Below are 18,220 nucleotides of genomic sequence, written 5' to 3'. Positions count from 1 at the left end.
TCCGTAAGTCCGCGCTCGTGGACGGGCGCATGAAACCAACCCCCAACCCCTTTATCAAGCTTCCCGATTTTATGGTTTCTGCCCCCGCGGGATCGGACATTCAGAGACTGGCGGGTCTGACAAAATCACTTATCCTCCATATAATATCCCTTTTAATTCCTATTTTGCTGTTCTCGTTAAAATAATTCTTCGTTAATTTCCAACGTTCGCATTGATCCGTCATTGTCGGTATGAATGATGATGGACGTGGAGGAGACCAATACCGCGTCCACTGCAAGTTCCTCACCAAGACCCTCCAGTCCTGCAGCAGATTCGACTTTTATCAGGTAAGAATTCGGAGTTTCGTGTTTTTCTTAAGGTTAGGTTGAGTACTATTTGAATGATCCCATACGAAGAACTATTCAAGAATTGTTCAACAGTTGTTACCAAATGTATAACTCATTTAATATAAAATATCATTTATTCAGTGTGTAAAGCGTATAATGTAAGTATATTAGGTTATGTATTCATCTGTTTGAAATGAATTAAGAGAATTACGTACATATATATATATATATGCATTTACAAAAGAAATTACAATTGGAAGAAGTATATTATAATGGCGGTAATATTTAAAAATACTAAATTATCTTTCATACTTCGAATTTTTTCATGTAAGTTTAGTATAAAATTAATATATAATTTAACAATATAAGAAAATAATGTTTCATATATATAAAAAAATTTTGTTTTTTGAAATCATTATATTGTATTTATAACTCAATAAAGTGCACGAAATTTTTTAAACGTGTACATAATCTTTTAAAGAGTTTTTTTTTTACGAAAGATGATAGTGTTTTATACAATATCATGTTTTTGGAATTGAATGCAATTGTATAGGTATCATTTAATAATGCAAACTTTAAGAGCATCACGTCTCGTCTCCGCATTCAGCCTTGTTTTTTTATTCAGTCTATTTAAAAATACAAAGTCAAACATTACTAAGACTCGTTGATTGATTTTTTCTGTCCCGTCAAATTCAATATTTATGAACAAAATAATCCATAATATATTCCGAATTCTTACTTAATATAAACAAAAATATTCAATGGTTTTTTTTACCATTCGTTTCACTTTATTTAATTAATTTTTATAATACAACAATTATTGGATATTGGAATATAGTCCTCCCTAGCAATAAAATTAATAAAATATAAAATTAAATAAATTAGACAACCTAATTAAAATTTAATTATTGCGATCATTTATATAGTAATATTAATTGATTAAATTGATTAAATTAAAATCTTATACAATTATGATTCAATAGTTCCTTTTTTTTATTCAATTTATTTGTTTATCCAGAAAATTTGTTTTACCAATATTTTGAATTTTTGTATCGTATAACGAATTTAACGAGTTTCTCTTTTCTTATTTTCTTTTCATCATAAAATTATAATTGCCATCTATTCATTTATGAAATTAATCGCTGTTATTATGCGTTCGCGGAATATAACCAGTTTTGACGAGACGCACGAGTTACGGTGAAAAGATTCACGGAAATGAATGTGACATTTTAATTTGAGTAAAATTTTTGCAGGTCGGGCAAGTTGATTTCGACGTCTTTGGTCATTGTTTTTAAACTTAAGCAGTGGAGAAGGTCTCAGCAACCGTTAAAACCTCGTTCGTGGTTTACAGTGCGTGAATAAAGAAATTTAATTGAATACATTGTGCCCGGCACGAAAGAGAGATCGGATAAGTGAGTTTTAAAATAAAAATTATACGTTCCTTTTCAACGTCCAATATTTCTACAATTCAGTCAGGGAAATGGGAATCGAAATATTGTTGATTAGAATGCGCTTCTTCGAGATTGGATCAATGAGCACATGAACGCATGTTATTTTTTTCACACACAACGTACACGTACCGTGTATTCATTATTTTTGTCATCAACTTATCTTCTTTAATTATCGTTATAGCATTTCTTGAAAGTGATATGAGATAAATGGATGTAAAAAAAAAAAAAAATACGAAGAAAGTAAAAAAAAGAAAAAAAAAAAATAAAAGTTTTATTAAATTCTAATGTCTAAATTAATCTTCTTTATCTATAATAAAATTATACTCTGTTTAAATATATATAACGTTTCGAAAAAATTATATATTTTATTCGAACAATCGATATTTCACATATAATTCAATAGATATTACAAACATCTTACATGTGTATTAATTATAAATTTTCCGATTTATACTCTGATATCTACTTTTCATTTCCCCTTCTCACGTTTCTAATTTCTTTTTTTTTTTTTCCTTTTCGTTGTACGAAAATTCATTTCCATATCTTTTCGTGCCATCTCTGCTCATCGTACGATCCTTATTTCAAAATGAAAGTTCCCTCCAAGCCGTTCAATGTATTTACGATGTATTTCCAACAACTTCTTTTTTTCCCCCCCTTTACGGGCATACTTTCGGCACAAGTAATTACCGTTAACTATGCATCTAAGCGGAGAACTTGCGAGAGATTCTCTATTTTTCCACTTTCTCGAAGTGTAGCAATCGTTTCATTATTATCCTCTCTTATGATTTACTCACAGTGATCATTCATTCACGAAGAATTCTTTATTTCTCTCTCTCGTGTATATATATATATATATATATATATATATATATATATATATATATATATTTGCATCAAATGCAGCGTATAATAGATTTCGTTCTAACAAGTTTCGCAACAGGTCTTTGATTTAACATGTTGTGTGAAAATTAATCTTAATACTTCTTTCTAATCTTATGCGCGCGCGGAAATTAAAATGCGAAAAACTTGCATTAACGCGTAATTAGGTTTATCCGTCCAGTGAAAAACTTTGAAAACACGAAAACATTTCCCTTTTCGCGCTAGATTAAAAATAAGAGTTGTTTGCAATAGACGATTCCTTTCCAGACAGAGCTTCTCCTCCTCGCCGCTCTTTCATATCTCGTATCGGTTACCTGCACTACTCCAATATCTTTGACCGGGAAATACGATATATCATTACACGCCTCCTTATATCGCCTCTTATTATCTCAATTTTATCTATTTTTTTAAACTCGTTAATAACATTTAAATTCGTTGGAGATAATAATTATATTTCAAAAAACATTTCATCTAATTTTATACATAATATAAATTATCAGAGAGAATTTAATCATTTCATGGATATTTCCTTTTTCAACTCGTACGACATTTTTATATTACTTTCACGATTCGAATCGATAAACGATGATCAATTTAATAATACATCGACTCGCTTAAAAAATTTCTTATCTGTCCAATTTTTTTATTCTCAATTTTCCATAATGAAATGATACATCGTTACATATATATATATATATATACACACTGACTGGTACAGTCCACGCACCATCCTTCATTCCCGGATCCCGCATTCGGATCACGCGTGATTTAACCACCTTTTAGGTACGGATATTTTCGTCCGACCCACTTCATTCTATTCGAAACTCGGAGAGCAATTATTATCGACGACATTCGGAATATAGTAGGAGTGCAGCACCTACACCATCAACCGTGCACGGTTTCTGTCATCATCGTCGCGCCTCAAAGCGGTCGCGGCAGAGGAGGGGAGGGGGTATTGGTTGGTACGCTCGATAACGCGTATACTCTTCGGCTTCCGAAATAGGAGATCTATTCATAGAGGAGAGCTGCTTCCCTTTCCAAATGCAGGGAGGAGGGGGGGGGGTGTATGTGTCGATCCGGTGTCCCATCCTCTTAGATCTATCGGTTATTGATGGACTCTGATCCTCTTTGAACGGGAGACTCAAAGACGTTCCCCCTGGAAAATATTTGCGCCAAGAGTTTTCCAATCTAGATAATTCGTCTAATTCGTGACAGTTGATAGATATTGGCGACATTATCGATATTAATCTCTCGGTTTTCTTGCAGATATATTTTTTTTAAATTATCGTTTGGCACGAGTAAAAATTTTCGAAATGCAATAGAAATAATTAGTTTGAGAAATGTGGTAATTAATGGATGTTTAAGAAAGAAAGAATTAGATTGTATCGTTGCAATTTTTTAAGTTTGTTATCCCAGATTTCGTAGAATAATCTTTCATTATACGTAATTACTTTATCACACCCTGTGTGTATTAAGATAAATATCAAGAAGATTAAAGTATTAGAAATTCAGTACTATTTTCCCTTGATCAAACGTTTTTAACACAGCTCTTTCGATTTATTTAAAACAGAGCAAAATCCTTTATATTTAACTCGTCGAAAAAACAATTGTTAATCCACGTTAATGCATCCTCAAACGACTCGAAAAAATCGCATTAAAATCACATGCCATTACATCTCCTCCCTTCAATAGTCCATTCGACCCTGACAATTGGTCCCCTGCGTTAATCTTCGACTTTCTCTCCCTCTCCCTTCTCCTTTTCCCGGTCCATTTTCATTTCGGTTGGCTTAAGGCAAACGCGCGTTCCACGTGCAAATTGAACTAAAAACTGGGTCAATCCTGATTGCTCGGATGGAGTCAGGGCCGTAGTCAAAGGATCTCTCCCCTCTGCTCTCGATAAGGAAGATAGACGCATCCGTGGACAAAAACGAAGGACTTGAAACGGCCTTGGTTTCGTGGATTTTCTTTCTTTCTTTCTTTCTTTCTTTCTTTCTTTTTTTTCGTGTCGATCTTGGACTACTTTCAACCGATCTCCACACCATCCCCCCCCGCGCTCTATTCGATTGAATACATAATAGATGTTTCCATTTCAGCGTGAAGAGGGAGCCAAGCACGGAAGAACCCAGCAGCCCTCTCGAGGCAACGAGTCCTGCTTCCATCCTGCGCAACAACAACGGTGAGTCTTTATTATATATATGATCCCCCAGCCTCCCTGCTCCAATTTAAACCACCGGTTATTCCTTCGCGGAGCTGGCTAAATGAACGCCGACTCGCGACCTATTGTGAAGAAGGAAAAGAGAGAGGAAAAAAAAGAAAGAATAAGGCGAGTCTTCGTTGAACTTGGTTCGTTCGAAAGTAACTGCCTCTTTAAGGGAAAACGTTTGTTTTAAATTCCGTTTATCGTATTTAGCGATCTCGACGAAGTATTTCGTGGAATATTGGTTTCAGATAATATATTATACAACAAGGAATACGAATAATATCCTGGAGAGGAAAGTTATTATAGTTACAATTTTAGAGGGAGGGATCGTTTATAGCATTTATAGAATAATCGCGGCTCAATTTGTATAAATTCCCTTTTTCAAATTTGTCTCGCCGTTTACTTGTCGGGGTAGAGCTGTTGCAACTCGCGGAATTGATCGATAACACCTGTAACGCTTACCCAGTTCCTCGAAAGCGAGGAGCACAGGTTTTCAACACACGTTTCGAACAAAATTTCGTATTCTCGCGTCATCGCGTTCGGAGGAGATTTTTCGATTTTTAACCCCCCGCTCTTTGACGGTCTTTGCTCGCCACGGATGAGCAAATTCGAGATCGATCCTGAACCGGAACCGTGGAATCAACCGATCGTTCGTGAGTTAATATCATTCCCTGGAAAATCCCCTCAGTTTTGATAAATTTACAATTTTGATTTATCGATAGCCTTGATTCCCGAATTATAGAATTTCAGGCTCAGGACAACGACGGATTAATAACCATCCGTGTATTTGAATCGAGAGAGGAGAGGAGGAGGTCTAACGAGTGTACTCAAAGCTCGTTCATCCGTGCTCGACACACGCACGCACGCACACACGGATAGACAGATTCATCCCCGATTCGTATACGTGTATCACGACCCAGTTTACCACTCGTGAAGGCGGTTGCTAGTTAGCTTCTTAGCCGATTAAAATCCAAATCCAATCGAAATCTCTCTCCACTGCACTTCCTCTCTCTCTCTCTCTCTCTCTCTCTCTCTCTCTCTCTCTCTCTCTCTCCGTGCGATGTATCCTTCTCGCGGTGATAATGGAGGTAAACGAAGAGGAGGGGGAGGGTTGAAGAATGAGAACCGCTGGCCGAACCGGCTGTGGGATGAGACTCCAGCTGTAGCCGGCGTTGGATCGATTCAAAAGCGGCAGCAAAGCGCCCCACCCTATTATGTGTTTTCTTCAACCCTCCCTCTTACCAATCCCACCTACCTCTTCTGCTATCCCAGTACCTCTCCGCCACTTTTCGCGCTAAACCCCCCAAATCCCCTCCTCCCCCTCCCTCTCCTCCTGTTCCAACCCCCCCAGACACGTACGTACCTCTCCCCTTGAGCTTTCTTCTCAACCCTCTCTCCCCTTTCTTTATTCCTCCTTTTATGCCGAACCGGAAGATTCTGGCGACCGGAAGTTCCGCTCTTGCCGCTTTCGACCCGCGGTAATTGAATCTCGGTGTTTTTCTTTCTTTCTCTAGTTCTCTCTCTCTCTCTCTTTTCGTTTTTCCCTTTCCCCGTTAAAACTGCACCCTCTACCGCGCTACCTCGAGCTACTATCCCTCCTACTGCTTACAATGAAACACGTCGTTCATTCAAGGAATTTCTCGCCGGAAACGAAGATTCGAGACGATTGTCGAGAATTTTTAATTTAGGGATTTTTTCGTTTGGAGGAATTTGGAGGGTAGATTGATTTCGAGGAGGGTTTTGCGATTATTCGATCAGCGTTATTTATATTACATATAAATTCATTTTAACACACGGTTGAGAATAAAATTCTCAAGTGTCGCTCTCGAAAGTTTTATTTTTTTCCGCGAACGCTGCTTGTCGAACATTGTCGCTCTGAACGCGCAGTATCCAATTTTTCAAGAGAGTTGTCGATAGTTTTACTCTCGAAGAATTTTATTTCTTAATTTTTTTTTGTTTGTTTTATCCAATTACCGCTTATCAGAAAATCTAACGGGTTGAAAATAATTCCGTTCGTGAACCGTTAGAGAGTTGTTTCGGGATTAATCTAGGGATATTTTAGGATTTTATATCGATTAACTCGCGCTCGGCGAGTTTCTTCCGCGTGTTTGCGATCATTCGCCACCCTATTCCCGTAGGTTACGAGGGATTTGCGGCGAATTTATTTTCACTGGGCGGGCGCATAGCCGAGGGTAATTGAATATGAATAAAATAGATTTAGCGAGCAAGCCGGATGCGCCGTTGCATTACCTGCGCTTTCGATGTTCGTCACGAAAATGCGGAGACCGTATCCGGAAAATAAATGTTGCACCCGGGCTAGAAACAGTTGAAATTTCAAACGTGCCTCTCTTTTATTTTTTTTTTTCCGCCCCATTTCTGTCCCCGGAATTTTTCCAAAGGGACTTTCCCAAAGTGAAATGGACGACCATTTGGACGGTGAACTACTGTATATTCTAATGATATTTTCAAATTTATTTTCTATTTTCAATTCAGTTGATTAATTTACTGAAAACAGGCTTATATATCTATATATATCTACAAATTTTCATTTTACACTTACGAGAGCGAATTTTTCATAATTTAATACACAAACACTTGCGATTTATCAATGCGATTTATAATCGACATTTCTTCCAAGAACTTGCACATTAGGCCGTGTCAAAAAGAGACACTTATCGAGTTATTGGATGGGAGGAATCCTTTCGACTCCTCGAGCGAGTGTGCAATGGAATAGGCTCGATCGCGGATACCAGCAGCCCGCGTAATGTAACGTAAGTACAGAGCGAACCGATCTGTATATATACACGCGCGTATATGTAACCGGTTTCCCAGGTTCATTACACCGAGTTGCGCATCTCCTTTCCCGACAAGTGTGCGGCCGTGTGGTCGCCGGCAGTCGACAGACTAGTTACTTACACGGGAACTTCATCCCTTTCTTTCTCGTAAATGTTGCCGGTCGCCGTCGTTCTCGAGCCGACCGGCCATCTTCGTTCCCTCGATCGAGAGGCACCGCGGATTCGATCGGGAAACACGCCGGCTATCCGTTGCGTGCCCCGGCAAATGAGAGGAGATAAGTTATCGAACCGATCAACGTCTAACTCGATCGTAACGCGTCGATCCCGTCGAGCCCTGCCTTTCCTTATGTTCCCGTATACACGATAACATCGCCCGATCCCAACAATCCGATCTATCGATCGGTTTCCACGCTCGATATGTGTATATACAAGTTATACGGACGGGCGACGACACCCGTGTATATCATATACGAGATTCTCCCTCCCGTATAGCGCGAGTATATTACAGTGTCACGATTTGATCGACGATAATAGATCCCGAGGTGGTGTCGAGGATGCGCCGTTTCTCGTCTTCGATCTATTATTTTCCGCTTCTATCTATTCCGATTGTTGTTCCTCGTGGAGAAACGTTTGAATCGTAAATCCTTCTATCGAAAAAGAATCCGCGATTGAAAAACGTAGCATCGACGAGCATCGTTAATTCGTCTAATTGGTACGTGATTACCGTGATTCGATCTTCTATCCGCTCTTGTCGAAAGCGGGCCGATTAAAATCAATTTTGAAGCCGGAAATGATCGCTCCTTTCAAGGTGCACTCGCCTAATTGAATCGTCAGAATTCGCGAGCGCGACGCTCGCGCCGCGCATCGCCTCCCCCACCCTTCTTTCTTTCACGCTCGCCCCTCCTTCCCCGCCAAAATTTTTGCAACCCCATTTCTTCGAGCTACCGCGTTCTCCATCTTCCCTCTCTCTCTCTCTCTCTCGTCAGGCGAGGAAACAATCTCCTTCCAAACCTGGTCCCCGTCGACTATTGCCCGCGGTGCATCGCGAAATCTTCCCTGTTTCCCACTCTTTATCTCCGCCGTTTTCTCGCCGCCTCTCCCCTCGCTTCGACTTCACTGTCGCTGGTTCCGTCCATCTTCGTTGGTTTCACGCGAGCCGCGTAGATGAGACGCATAAAGTGCCGGTACAAATTCTGTTTTAGCAGCGCGGGTCGAACACACGGCCGACCGTTCGGCTCTCCCGGCACTTCTCGGTCAATGAACCGCGGGTTGCTGGCGAACCCAGTTGGTCCACTCGTATCCCCCACTCTGGCTTCTTCCACCGTGCGCCCCCCTCCCCTCGCCTCGGTCCACGCTGCCCCCACCGGGACGATTCAAACGACACGGCTTACCTACACCAACTTCGCCTCCTCTCTCTCTCTCTCTTTCCTTTCCCCTCATCTGGTGCACCTAAACCCCACAAGCCCCTACCATTTCCAGAACTCACCTCCGACCCAGTCGCTTAATTCTTCCTTCTCTCTTTCTCTCTCACTTTCCCTCTACCGCATACGTACGCTTCTCTCTCTCTCTCCCTCTTCCTTTCTCCCTTTTTCTCTTTCGCTCGTCTCACCCTTCCCCCTCCATCTCGCGCCACCTCTCCTCTTCCCCTGCGTTACCGCATTACCATCGTTACCACCTCTTCCTTCACTTTGTACCACCACCTTTACCACCACCACCACTACCACCACTACCATCACCTCCTCCTTCTCCTCCACCGTCAACCTCTCCGTCTCCCTCGCCCCTCGCGGCACGCTCGCTCGCTCGCTCGTGATTCCCCTCCCCCGGTTCCGTAGCGAGCCGCGGAACCCCGCGTAATGGGAGAGCGTGGGGCTACGAGTCAGGCGAGTCGCGCAATGCCGTAACACGTACAACGGAACGAACGCCGGTTTTACTTACCTCACCTCAGGTAAGGCTTTGGCTGGCGCGCGCGCGCGAGGCTGCGCGCGGGCGGGAAAAAGATGGAAAGCGCGAGTTGGGCGCGATCGAGCGAGAGGGATCCGCACCGTGGTGCGTGCGGCGGATTGGAAGGAAAATAGAGGAGCTACGGGGAGAGAGAGAGAGAAAGAGAAAGAGAAAGAGGTAGAAAGCAGGCAGGGTGCGAGAGAGAGAGAGAGAGAGAGGGAGTGAGCCGGTCTTCGCGGAGACGAAGACAGAGAGCGCGGAGAAACACACAGAGAGAACTCGGTCTTGGCACTCGCACGAGAGCGAGCGAGTCGGCTCCGTATACACCACCGCGACTCGTGACAAACGCACGTGATCGTAACAGGGCAGCTCGCGGCTATTTGACCGGTTCCATCCCCCTTTTTTTTTTTTTTTTCGATCGCCCATTCGTGCCTCCATCCCCCGCCCCCTCCCCTCCCCTCCCCTCCCCTCCCCTCCCCCCTTCGTTTACGAATATTCTCGTTTCGCGAATATCGGTGGGGGGATCCCGCGTTTTCCCCATTATTTTTCGCGCGCGCCACACCACGGACACACCACCACCGTGGGATCTTCTTACCGACTTCTCACCGTTCTTCCAGCCGGTGACTGGAAGACACTTGCCGATCGTCGATATACCCGCGGCGCAACAGGTCGATCGAGTTCGAGGAGGAAGGAGGTCGGTTTCGATGACGACGCGCGACGCCATTATCGTCGAATATCGTCGTCGTCATCGTCGTCGTCGTCATCCTAGGTTGACGTAGTTATCGTTGTTATTATTGTTATTGTTGTTGTTTTTGTTTTCTCGCTTCGCGGTTCCACGCGCAGGGACAATGATCGCAGTGAAAGAGATCGTTACGGAGGCCGAGTGACAGTTTCAGTGTGGCGGACAGAGTTCGTCTAAAGTGGACACACGACGATTCCGTGTTTTCGTGGATTTCGTCGATCTCCCCCCCTTCCCCCGTTTCTCTCCTTCCGCGAAGGTGTTCTGTTGATCGGTGTTCATCGGTTGAAGAAGAGGAAAACAGTTTTTCGAGAAATATCGAGAGTTGGATATTTTTCAAGAAGGGATAAATATTACGCGTCGCGCGTAATGTTATGCGCGTAAACGAGGATTCTCACCTGATTTTTCCCCCTGGATGACCGATGAAGGCACGCGAGTAGTCCGTGGGATGTGAACGAGGCTTTAAGCGGAACAAGTCACGGTCCGCGATTTCTGGCGATTCGTCGTTTCTTCTCCTCACCACGGTGGCATCGTCCTGTTATCCTGGAAGGACGAGGACGCTCCACGCCGTACGAAACTGTTCGCGATTGCAAGGAGATCGTGCGTGCTGGATGCCGGCGTGTATTCAGCATCGTCTCGTGCAGGTAAAACTCGTCGAGCGTGGCTCTCGCGCCTTTTATTTTTCGTATATCGAATCGCATGCGCGGCGCTCGGATAATTGCCGAGGAAGTTGCAAACTTGCGAACTTCGCAATCGGGCGTTGTGCGTTTTTTCGCCTCGGATTCAATCTCTAAAAGTTTAAAATTTGCAAATTTTTCGTGTGAATCCTTTTCGTGTAAATAAAAGCAAATGGAGGGGAAAAAGTATTTACCATGTACGTAAAGAAGAAGACGAGTGTTGCTACGTATAATAAATCGAAGAAAGTGAAAAAAAATGAAACGAATAGAAGGATTTTTAGATAACGGAAGAAGAAGTTACGCGCGTTTTTTCAATTCTTGCGTGATAGCGATCTCTTTTTTTTTTCATTCCGATTTTTTCTCTAAATGAATGAACTTTTTTTTTAATCGATATATCATTCTCAAATCGGGTAAAAAGCATCAGGAAACTTGACTACTTTAGTCCATCTTGGCCAGATTACGTCACGCTCGAATTCCCTTTCGCGGTTGCGGAAAACTCGGGATCGAAAAGGGATATTTAAACTTGAGGAAGGAATCTGTTGAATATTCAGTACTCGATAAAACACCAACCAATCAAAATTAACAACGGAGTAAAGAAATATGATAGTCGCCCGTAAAGAGTACCATAAAAATAAACGAATCACGCATAAACAATTAAAAAAAAACAAAAAAAAAAAAAACACGAAGAAGAGAAAAAATTAATAATTCAACTTGGAAAATTAGTTTTTTTTTTCACCGGTACCGGGCACTCGTAAAGTTGATTTTTAAAATATTCTGAGTTTTCTGAGTATTATTTCTAATATACTCTCTCTCTATTTTACTTTTCAACCGTATGATTTTTCACCGTGCATTCAATTACAAAAATAAACAATTAAACTGTCGTATGTTACCGTTATATGATAAATAATGAAATTATACCGCGTAAAAATCGTTATCGATTTTTCTTTTTTACCGACGGTACAATAATTTTTCGTATCGATTAAAAAATCGGCTATATACAATATATATATACTTTTGCGGCCAACTGTACGATCGAGGTCCAAGAATACACGCTTGTGGACGGGCTATCGCATCGGGGATCCGATTTTGATAACTCGAGGCAAGGTGAACGCACTGACTTGTGACGCAGATGGAACGCGGAACCGAGGCAGGCGTTGCAGGAGACAAATGACCGTCTGCGAGGCCGCGAAACCGCCATTCGGACCAGCCTTCTCTCTCTCTCTCTCTTTCTCTCTCTCTCTCTCTCTCTCTCTCTCTCTCTCTCCCTTTTTAAAGCGCGCCTTTACGCGACCGATTTGTCGGACAAGGGCTTCGTCGTGTGTGCGCGCGCGAGCGAGCGAGCGACCTCTCCCCTCCCCTCGCCGCCGTCCCTTCGCCCTTCCCCCCCCCCCCCACTTCCCTCGCACGTCCCCACTCCTCTTTACCGTGCATCGGCAACCCTTCGATGCAAATGTTAATTCGCGATTACCGTTTTTGCTTCGTGCCAAATCGTGATTCACTCGATTTATAAATCATTCGCCGCGGATTATGCCGCGGGTAATGCATATCCCGCGGCGCGTACGCCTCTCTCCCTCCCTCTCTCTCTCTCTCTCGTGCACGCACACCGCGGGACTTTGAATCATAGCCTCGGTAAACCGCGCTCCGCGACCGTGATTTTCGCCTTTCTTCTTCTCGCGGCTTCTCTTTCATACGGAATACGGAAAAAGCCGATTGTCGAGATGTATACACGGGTTGCAACGTGGAGAGAGTGGGCGGGAAACGGAGTCGTAATTTTGTGTTAACCGGCCGGCCGGTGAGATGTCGTTGCTTTCGTTTCGGATTCGATGGATTTCGTTGATCTCGTGGATTGACGGATGTATAAACGGATATCGATTGGAGAGGGAAAAAAATATAACAAATTTCGCGAATCGATGTAAACCGATACGATATAAAATAATCGAACGATTCGGTTTCGATTTGTTTTTGGAAATGAAAATCAGAGATATCATTTTAGATATCGTTGGAAAATCTATTTAAATTGTTTGAATTGGTTGAAAAATAGTAGAGGTATTTGATCTGTGTGTATTTTTATATCAGAAATTGATTTTATTATATCGTGAAGCGTGCGTGCAATGATAGAATGGAATTTAAAATTTTTATATTTATTTTTAGAATGTAGATATTATAATGAAATTGTGTTTTATGGTAGTATTACGTCATGTCGGATATAAATCACGTCTATTAAAATTGAAAAAAAGAAAAATTGCGTTAACAATACAATAATGATATGTACAGTTTAACAAGTTTTCTTTTTATCATCTGTTGCACAAATGTATTATACGTAATCTGTATTAATTAAAGAAAAATGTTAACAATGTAAACGGTTTTAAATTTTTGATAAATTAATAACGATTTAAACATTTTTCAAATTTATTAAATTAAAAGCAGTAAGTTAAAATAAAAATGTTTAATTTTTATGATAAAAATATAGTTCAAAAACATTTAATTAAATATAATTTCTCATTAAATATACGAATGTATGATATAATTAAATTCTAATTTTATTCAATTTTCTAATTCTGATATAAATAGCGAAGGAAAGGTTAATAAATTCGTTTGTTTCTTCTTTATTTCAATAAATCCCAGTTTCTAATAGATTTCAATCTTTTATTAAAAAACATGGAATTTATTATTTTACGAACACGTCCTATCTTAATCTTTTCGCTCAACGTGTACACGATTGAAATAATCTACTTTTTAATTCAGAATCGCTCACAAATTTCAAGTTCTTATAACGAAGAAAAATCTAATAAATAATGCCATTTACCAAATTCTAAGAATTATGAAGAATTTGTCCATTATCGATTTACCATCTCACCAAAAAAAAAAAAAAGATTCCTTTCTAACATAAAATTTGCATCGAAAATACATACGATATCGACCGATCATTTGCAAATTAATTCTCCATCGATTTTTAATTTCGTCATTCTCGAGAGACGAGGAGAGACGTCGCCTCGCCTCGCCTCGTTCGAACACGAAGCGCGATAAAACTGACATCACGGATTGAATTTACTTTATCCGAAAATCTATCTCGCAATATACGCGCCATCGTATCGAACCATCTCGGTCCAAGATCCACACACCGACCATTCACGATCCGTAATCCCGAAAATTCGTTCTAAAAGCCAATTCAATTCGAGAACGGGTTAATCGTTTTGAAAATCTCTATTCCCATCCCAGATATAAATTCGGTTTCAAATTCGCATCACGCTCTTCTTCTTCTTCTTCTTTTTCTTCGTCCCTCCTCGTCCCTCCGACGTGTCGTTCTCCTCCCGTGTTTCGAGAAAAAGAAAAAGAAAAAGAAAGAAAGAAACCGATATTATACTTCGTCTCTCGACTCGCAACTACTTGATTTTTTTTCTCGATGATTCGATGTTTATTATTTAAAGAAAAAGAAAAAAAGGGGGAGAAGGAGAGGGGAGAGAAAAAAAAAGAAACTCTCCAACTCGAGGAGAGGAGAAACATTGACGCGCGAATCGTTACGAAAATATTTGAGACTCACGAGCCGGCGTAACGAGCCTCGGTTAAAGAAGAAAAACGGCGGCGAGGGGGGAGGGGGGGAGGGCGAAACGCGCGCGAGAGGGAGAGAGAGGGAGCGAGGAAAGGCGAAGGGGCTGGGAAGGAAGGAGGAAGCGAGAGGCCAAGTAGAGGAATCGCGCGAGGAGGAGCGCGCAGGTGAGAAGGAGAGGACAAAGAGAACGGAGGAGCCGGGAGGTGCGTGGGGGGAGGGAGGGAGGGAGGGTTTGCGGCGGGTGGAAGGGGTTCGCGATGAGAGGGAGGAGAGAGGAGGAGGAGGAGGGACGAGCCAGAAGGAAGTCAACGTCCGAAGATTACGGCAATGACATTCGCTTTTTCTCACTCTCCTCCTCTGTGTTCCTCTCTTGGCTTCGTTTGTCTTTTTCCCTTTCGCGGATCTTTTCCTCTCTTTCAAGTCCACCGATCTCTGCCTGCCTCTCATCATTCACTTTTCTTTCTCTCTTTTTCACTTTTTCGCTCTTTCTTTTGCCGTTACCACTTGCGGAAAACGTCCTCTAGTAGAAGAGTATAAAAGAAGAAGAGAAAGAAGAGAAGAGGAAAAAGAAGAAGAGGAGGAGGAGGAGGAGGAGGAGGAAAAGAAGAAAAAAGAGAGAAAAAGAGAAATAAGAATAAAGAGAAAAAACCTTTGATATTCGGCGAATATCGACGATTAAAACGATCGATCGATCGAAAGAACAAATTCGATCGATTCGATTTCCTTTTCTTTCTTTCTTTCTTTCTTTTTTTTTTTGGTCGCCTTCGTTTTCGCGCGAATAAGTTTTTTAAGATGATCGTTCCTCCGCGTTCCTTCGGAATATCCGTCACGATTCGCGCGTTCGCAAAGACACAAACACCTTGGGGATCTTCTAGTAAGGTAGAACGATCGATCGCGCATGCTCGAACTTCGCAGTTTATATTTATACACAGTGGGCAGAGAGAGGAAACAACAGAATGGAACGAAGTTTCCTCTTTTGTCGGACGACGCGCTTCTCGAAACGAGCAAAACCACGTTCACGCCCTTTTAGTTTTTTTTCTGATTTTCGTTTCGTTTTGATTTTGTCTTTTCAGCGATGGATCACGCGAAAAGCCAGGGGACCACGGATCCACTGAAAATCGGCGGAAAAGGCCGTGCTTGCGTTACCCGAAAAAAGTTTTCCCCTTAGAACGTTCCATTGTGAAGGGGGCCGATTGAAAAAGAAAAACGAGAGAGAGAGAACGAGCAAGGAGTAAAAGAGAAGAAGAAATACATATATACACAGTTGCAAATAAAAGTGACAACGAACGAAAAGATCAGAGAGAGAGAGAGAGGAAGGATCGAGGAAGGAAGAGAAAGGAACGACCGATCTCTCGATCTCGCATAATAATAATAAAAAAGAAATAATGGGTTGAATCCTCGTTTTCCTTTTCCAAGATCCGAAGGAAGCTAGAAGAGAGGAAAGCTAGAAGGGGGGATAACGATGTCGATGAGAACGTATCCTCGCACGAAGACGACACCACGCGTCTTCTCGAACAATGCTGAACCCTTTCGAAGATCGGGATTTCCACGGATTTTCGCAGCCCTCAGGCGAGATAGTTAATGAGAGAAGGGTCTTCCCATGCTGCTGTTGTGACACGGTGTGCCAGTGAAGTGTGGATTTCTTTCCTTCTTCTTTCTTCTTTTTTTTTCCACGTTTTTCGTTCGCGTAATCGCGACCAGGTGCTGTTTCGCTTTTCAGTCGACGCGAGGAGAAAAAGGAAAAGAGAGAGGAAAAAAAAAATATGAAGCATCGCGCGAGTCACTAACCTTTCCAATTAAATCCGCGTATAATTTCTTCGACGCTTATTAACGAACGGATCATACCATCACCTCCTCTTCCTAATTCTTTCGATTTCGCGTTTTCTCTCGACACAGACCGATTATCGATCGTATTCCCTCCCTAAGTGTGAAAGGAAATAGGAGCCTGTTGCTCGATCCGATTTGCGGAGAAAAATCACGAAAATCACGACTAATTGGAAGAAGAGAGGAATAGAAAAAAAAAAAAAATTCCATCGTTGGATCCTTCCTTTTTTTCCATCCATATACATATATATATATATATAAATACCGAGGCACGAAACAATTGGAAACGGTGAAATTTGTCGCGACACGATTCCAACCGGCGTCCGTCGATAAGGATCGGAAGGGTGAAAATAGAAACGTGTCACGGTGAGGTTCATAAAGCATCCGCGATCCGTAATCGTATCAGATTGAATAATAGGCTGCTCAAGGCTACCGAAAAGCATTGCCCCCGCCGGCCGGCAAGCGTCTGGAGAATAACGAGAATCGAGTATGAACGGGAGCAACGCCTAATGTGCTCCAAGTCTCTTTTGAAGGCGAGAGAGATTAACAGATAAAACGCGCTCCGGCGTGGCCGCTGGCCGTGGATGTGCCAAAATTGTTCGTCAGTCGGCTGCGGGCAGCTTCATTGAGAATCTGGCCTGAGGAGAGTAACGGCCACTGACCCCCCCGTTCGAGTGTTGAGAATCCGCTCGGAGAGGAATGCTTTCGCGAAACCGTAGCACCGCCGATTTTCTTGCGGACGCTTCTTCATCCTCCTCGTCATCGTCCTCTTCTTCGATATCGTCGCCTCCTTCGTCATCGTGTTATCCCTCGTTCTCGCCGCCACCGCCGCCGCCGAGCTACGATTCGTGGGAAAGCACGAGGATGCGGTCGAGGATCGTTTGCGATTTGTGAAGTTTTCGGGGAAGACACGACGAGTTAAATCGAGTGGAAATCGAAAAGTTTTTTTTCGCATTCGATTCGACGGAAGAAATTTCGACGTGGATGTGCGCCGCTTTAAATTAGTGTGAACCATCGTGGCCATCGGTTTACGGGAAAGTGAGCCTGCACGTGAACACCTTTTTCCTTTTTTTTTTTTGAAGACTGTTTCCTTTTTCTTTTTTTTTTTTCTTCACGCTACCGTGTGTTTCTTTCCACCGCTCTCGCAACTTTCTCCCAGTTTCCGCGATCAAAACGATCTTTAAACGAGGGGTTTAAGATTTAAAGTCGAGCTCGAGATTCGAAGGAAGCAAGGAACGATTGGATCGATATTCCTCCCTCCTCGATATTTTATTTCGAAGAAATAGAAAGAAATAAGATAAGAAAGGAAAAAAGAAAATAGACGAGGGAGGAGAGGGCGCATCTGTAAACGAAGGAAAGTGATCAGACATCCGAGCCGGGCGCGAATCGAATCACGTAGAGAGTCGGGTACGCGAATGGTGACCTCAGCGAGGTGCGCGATCGCCATCATCATCACCATTTCCTCTTCGTACAATGGACGTTTTCAAAATCGACCAGTCGCTGAGCGCGGGTCTGGGTAGCGCCCCGGCGCCGGACACCCTTACACCGGAAGTGTCGTTCGACGCCGGCAGTGAGTTCAATCTGAGCTTCTTCGACGGGCCGGAGGAGAACAGCACTCAAGGATTCAGCGATCCAGGCTCCGTTGGTAGCGCCAGCGCATCGCCACCGCCCGGAACACCGGCCACCATCCCCGTTAATCCCTCGAACGCCGCCCTACCGATTGTCCAAGTGCCCCCTGGCATCGTCATTAAGCAAGGTTTGTTTTTCATTTCGTTTTTTTCTTTTTCTTTTCTTTTCTTTTCCATCTCTTTAATTTCACTTTTTACTTTACCATTATT

The 18,220-nt window shown here is 42.5% G+C and overlaps 1 protein-coding gene and 1 long non-coding RNA gene across 6 annotated transcripts in view; one reads left to right on the top strand and one right to left on the bottom strand.

Annotated features, from left to right (window-relative positions):
* Window positions 1–46: 46 nt before the first annotated feature.
* LOC100578461 overlaps window positions 47–18,220 on the bottom strand; it is a 51,782-nt gene continuing 33,608 nt past the window's right edge. Inside the window, exon 4 of the long non-coding RNA XR_001703459.2 lies at window positions 47–301. This is a non-coding gene — a long non-coding RNA (uncharacterized LOC100578461). The remainder of the gene's footprint in view (window positions 302–18,220) is intronic.
* Window positions 190–18,220, top strand: part of LOC413076 (ecdysone-induced protein 78C) — a 113,001-nt gene continuing 94,970 nt past the window's right edge. For 2 of the 5 annotated variants that reach the window (XM_016912743.2, XM_006565396.3), the window contains exons 1-2: window positions 190–326; window positions 4,750–4,832. In XM_016912743.2, coding sequence (XP_016768232.2) covers window positions 235–326; window positions 4,750–4,832 — 175 coding nt within the window. In that variant the 5' untranslated portion in view covers window positions 190–234. Of the gene's footprint in view, window positions 327–4,749; window positions 4,833–10,803; window positions 10,976–15,751; window positions 18,139–18,220 lie in introns of those variants that run through there. The other 3 variants (XM_006565395.3, XM_396527.7, XM_006565397.3) reach the window with 2 other exon arrangements.

This window comes from Apis mellifera, linkage group LG6 (assembly GCF_003254395.2).
Source record: "Apis mellifera strain DH4 linkage group LG6, Amel_HAv3.1, whole genome shotgun sequence".
In the NCBI taxonomy this organism is placed as follows: Eukaryota; Metazoa; Arthropoda; class Insecta; order Hymenoptera; family Apidae; genus Apis; species Apis mellifera.
This window is presented reverse-complemented; position numbering and strand designations above follow the sequence as displayed.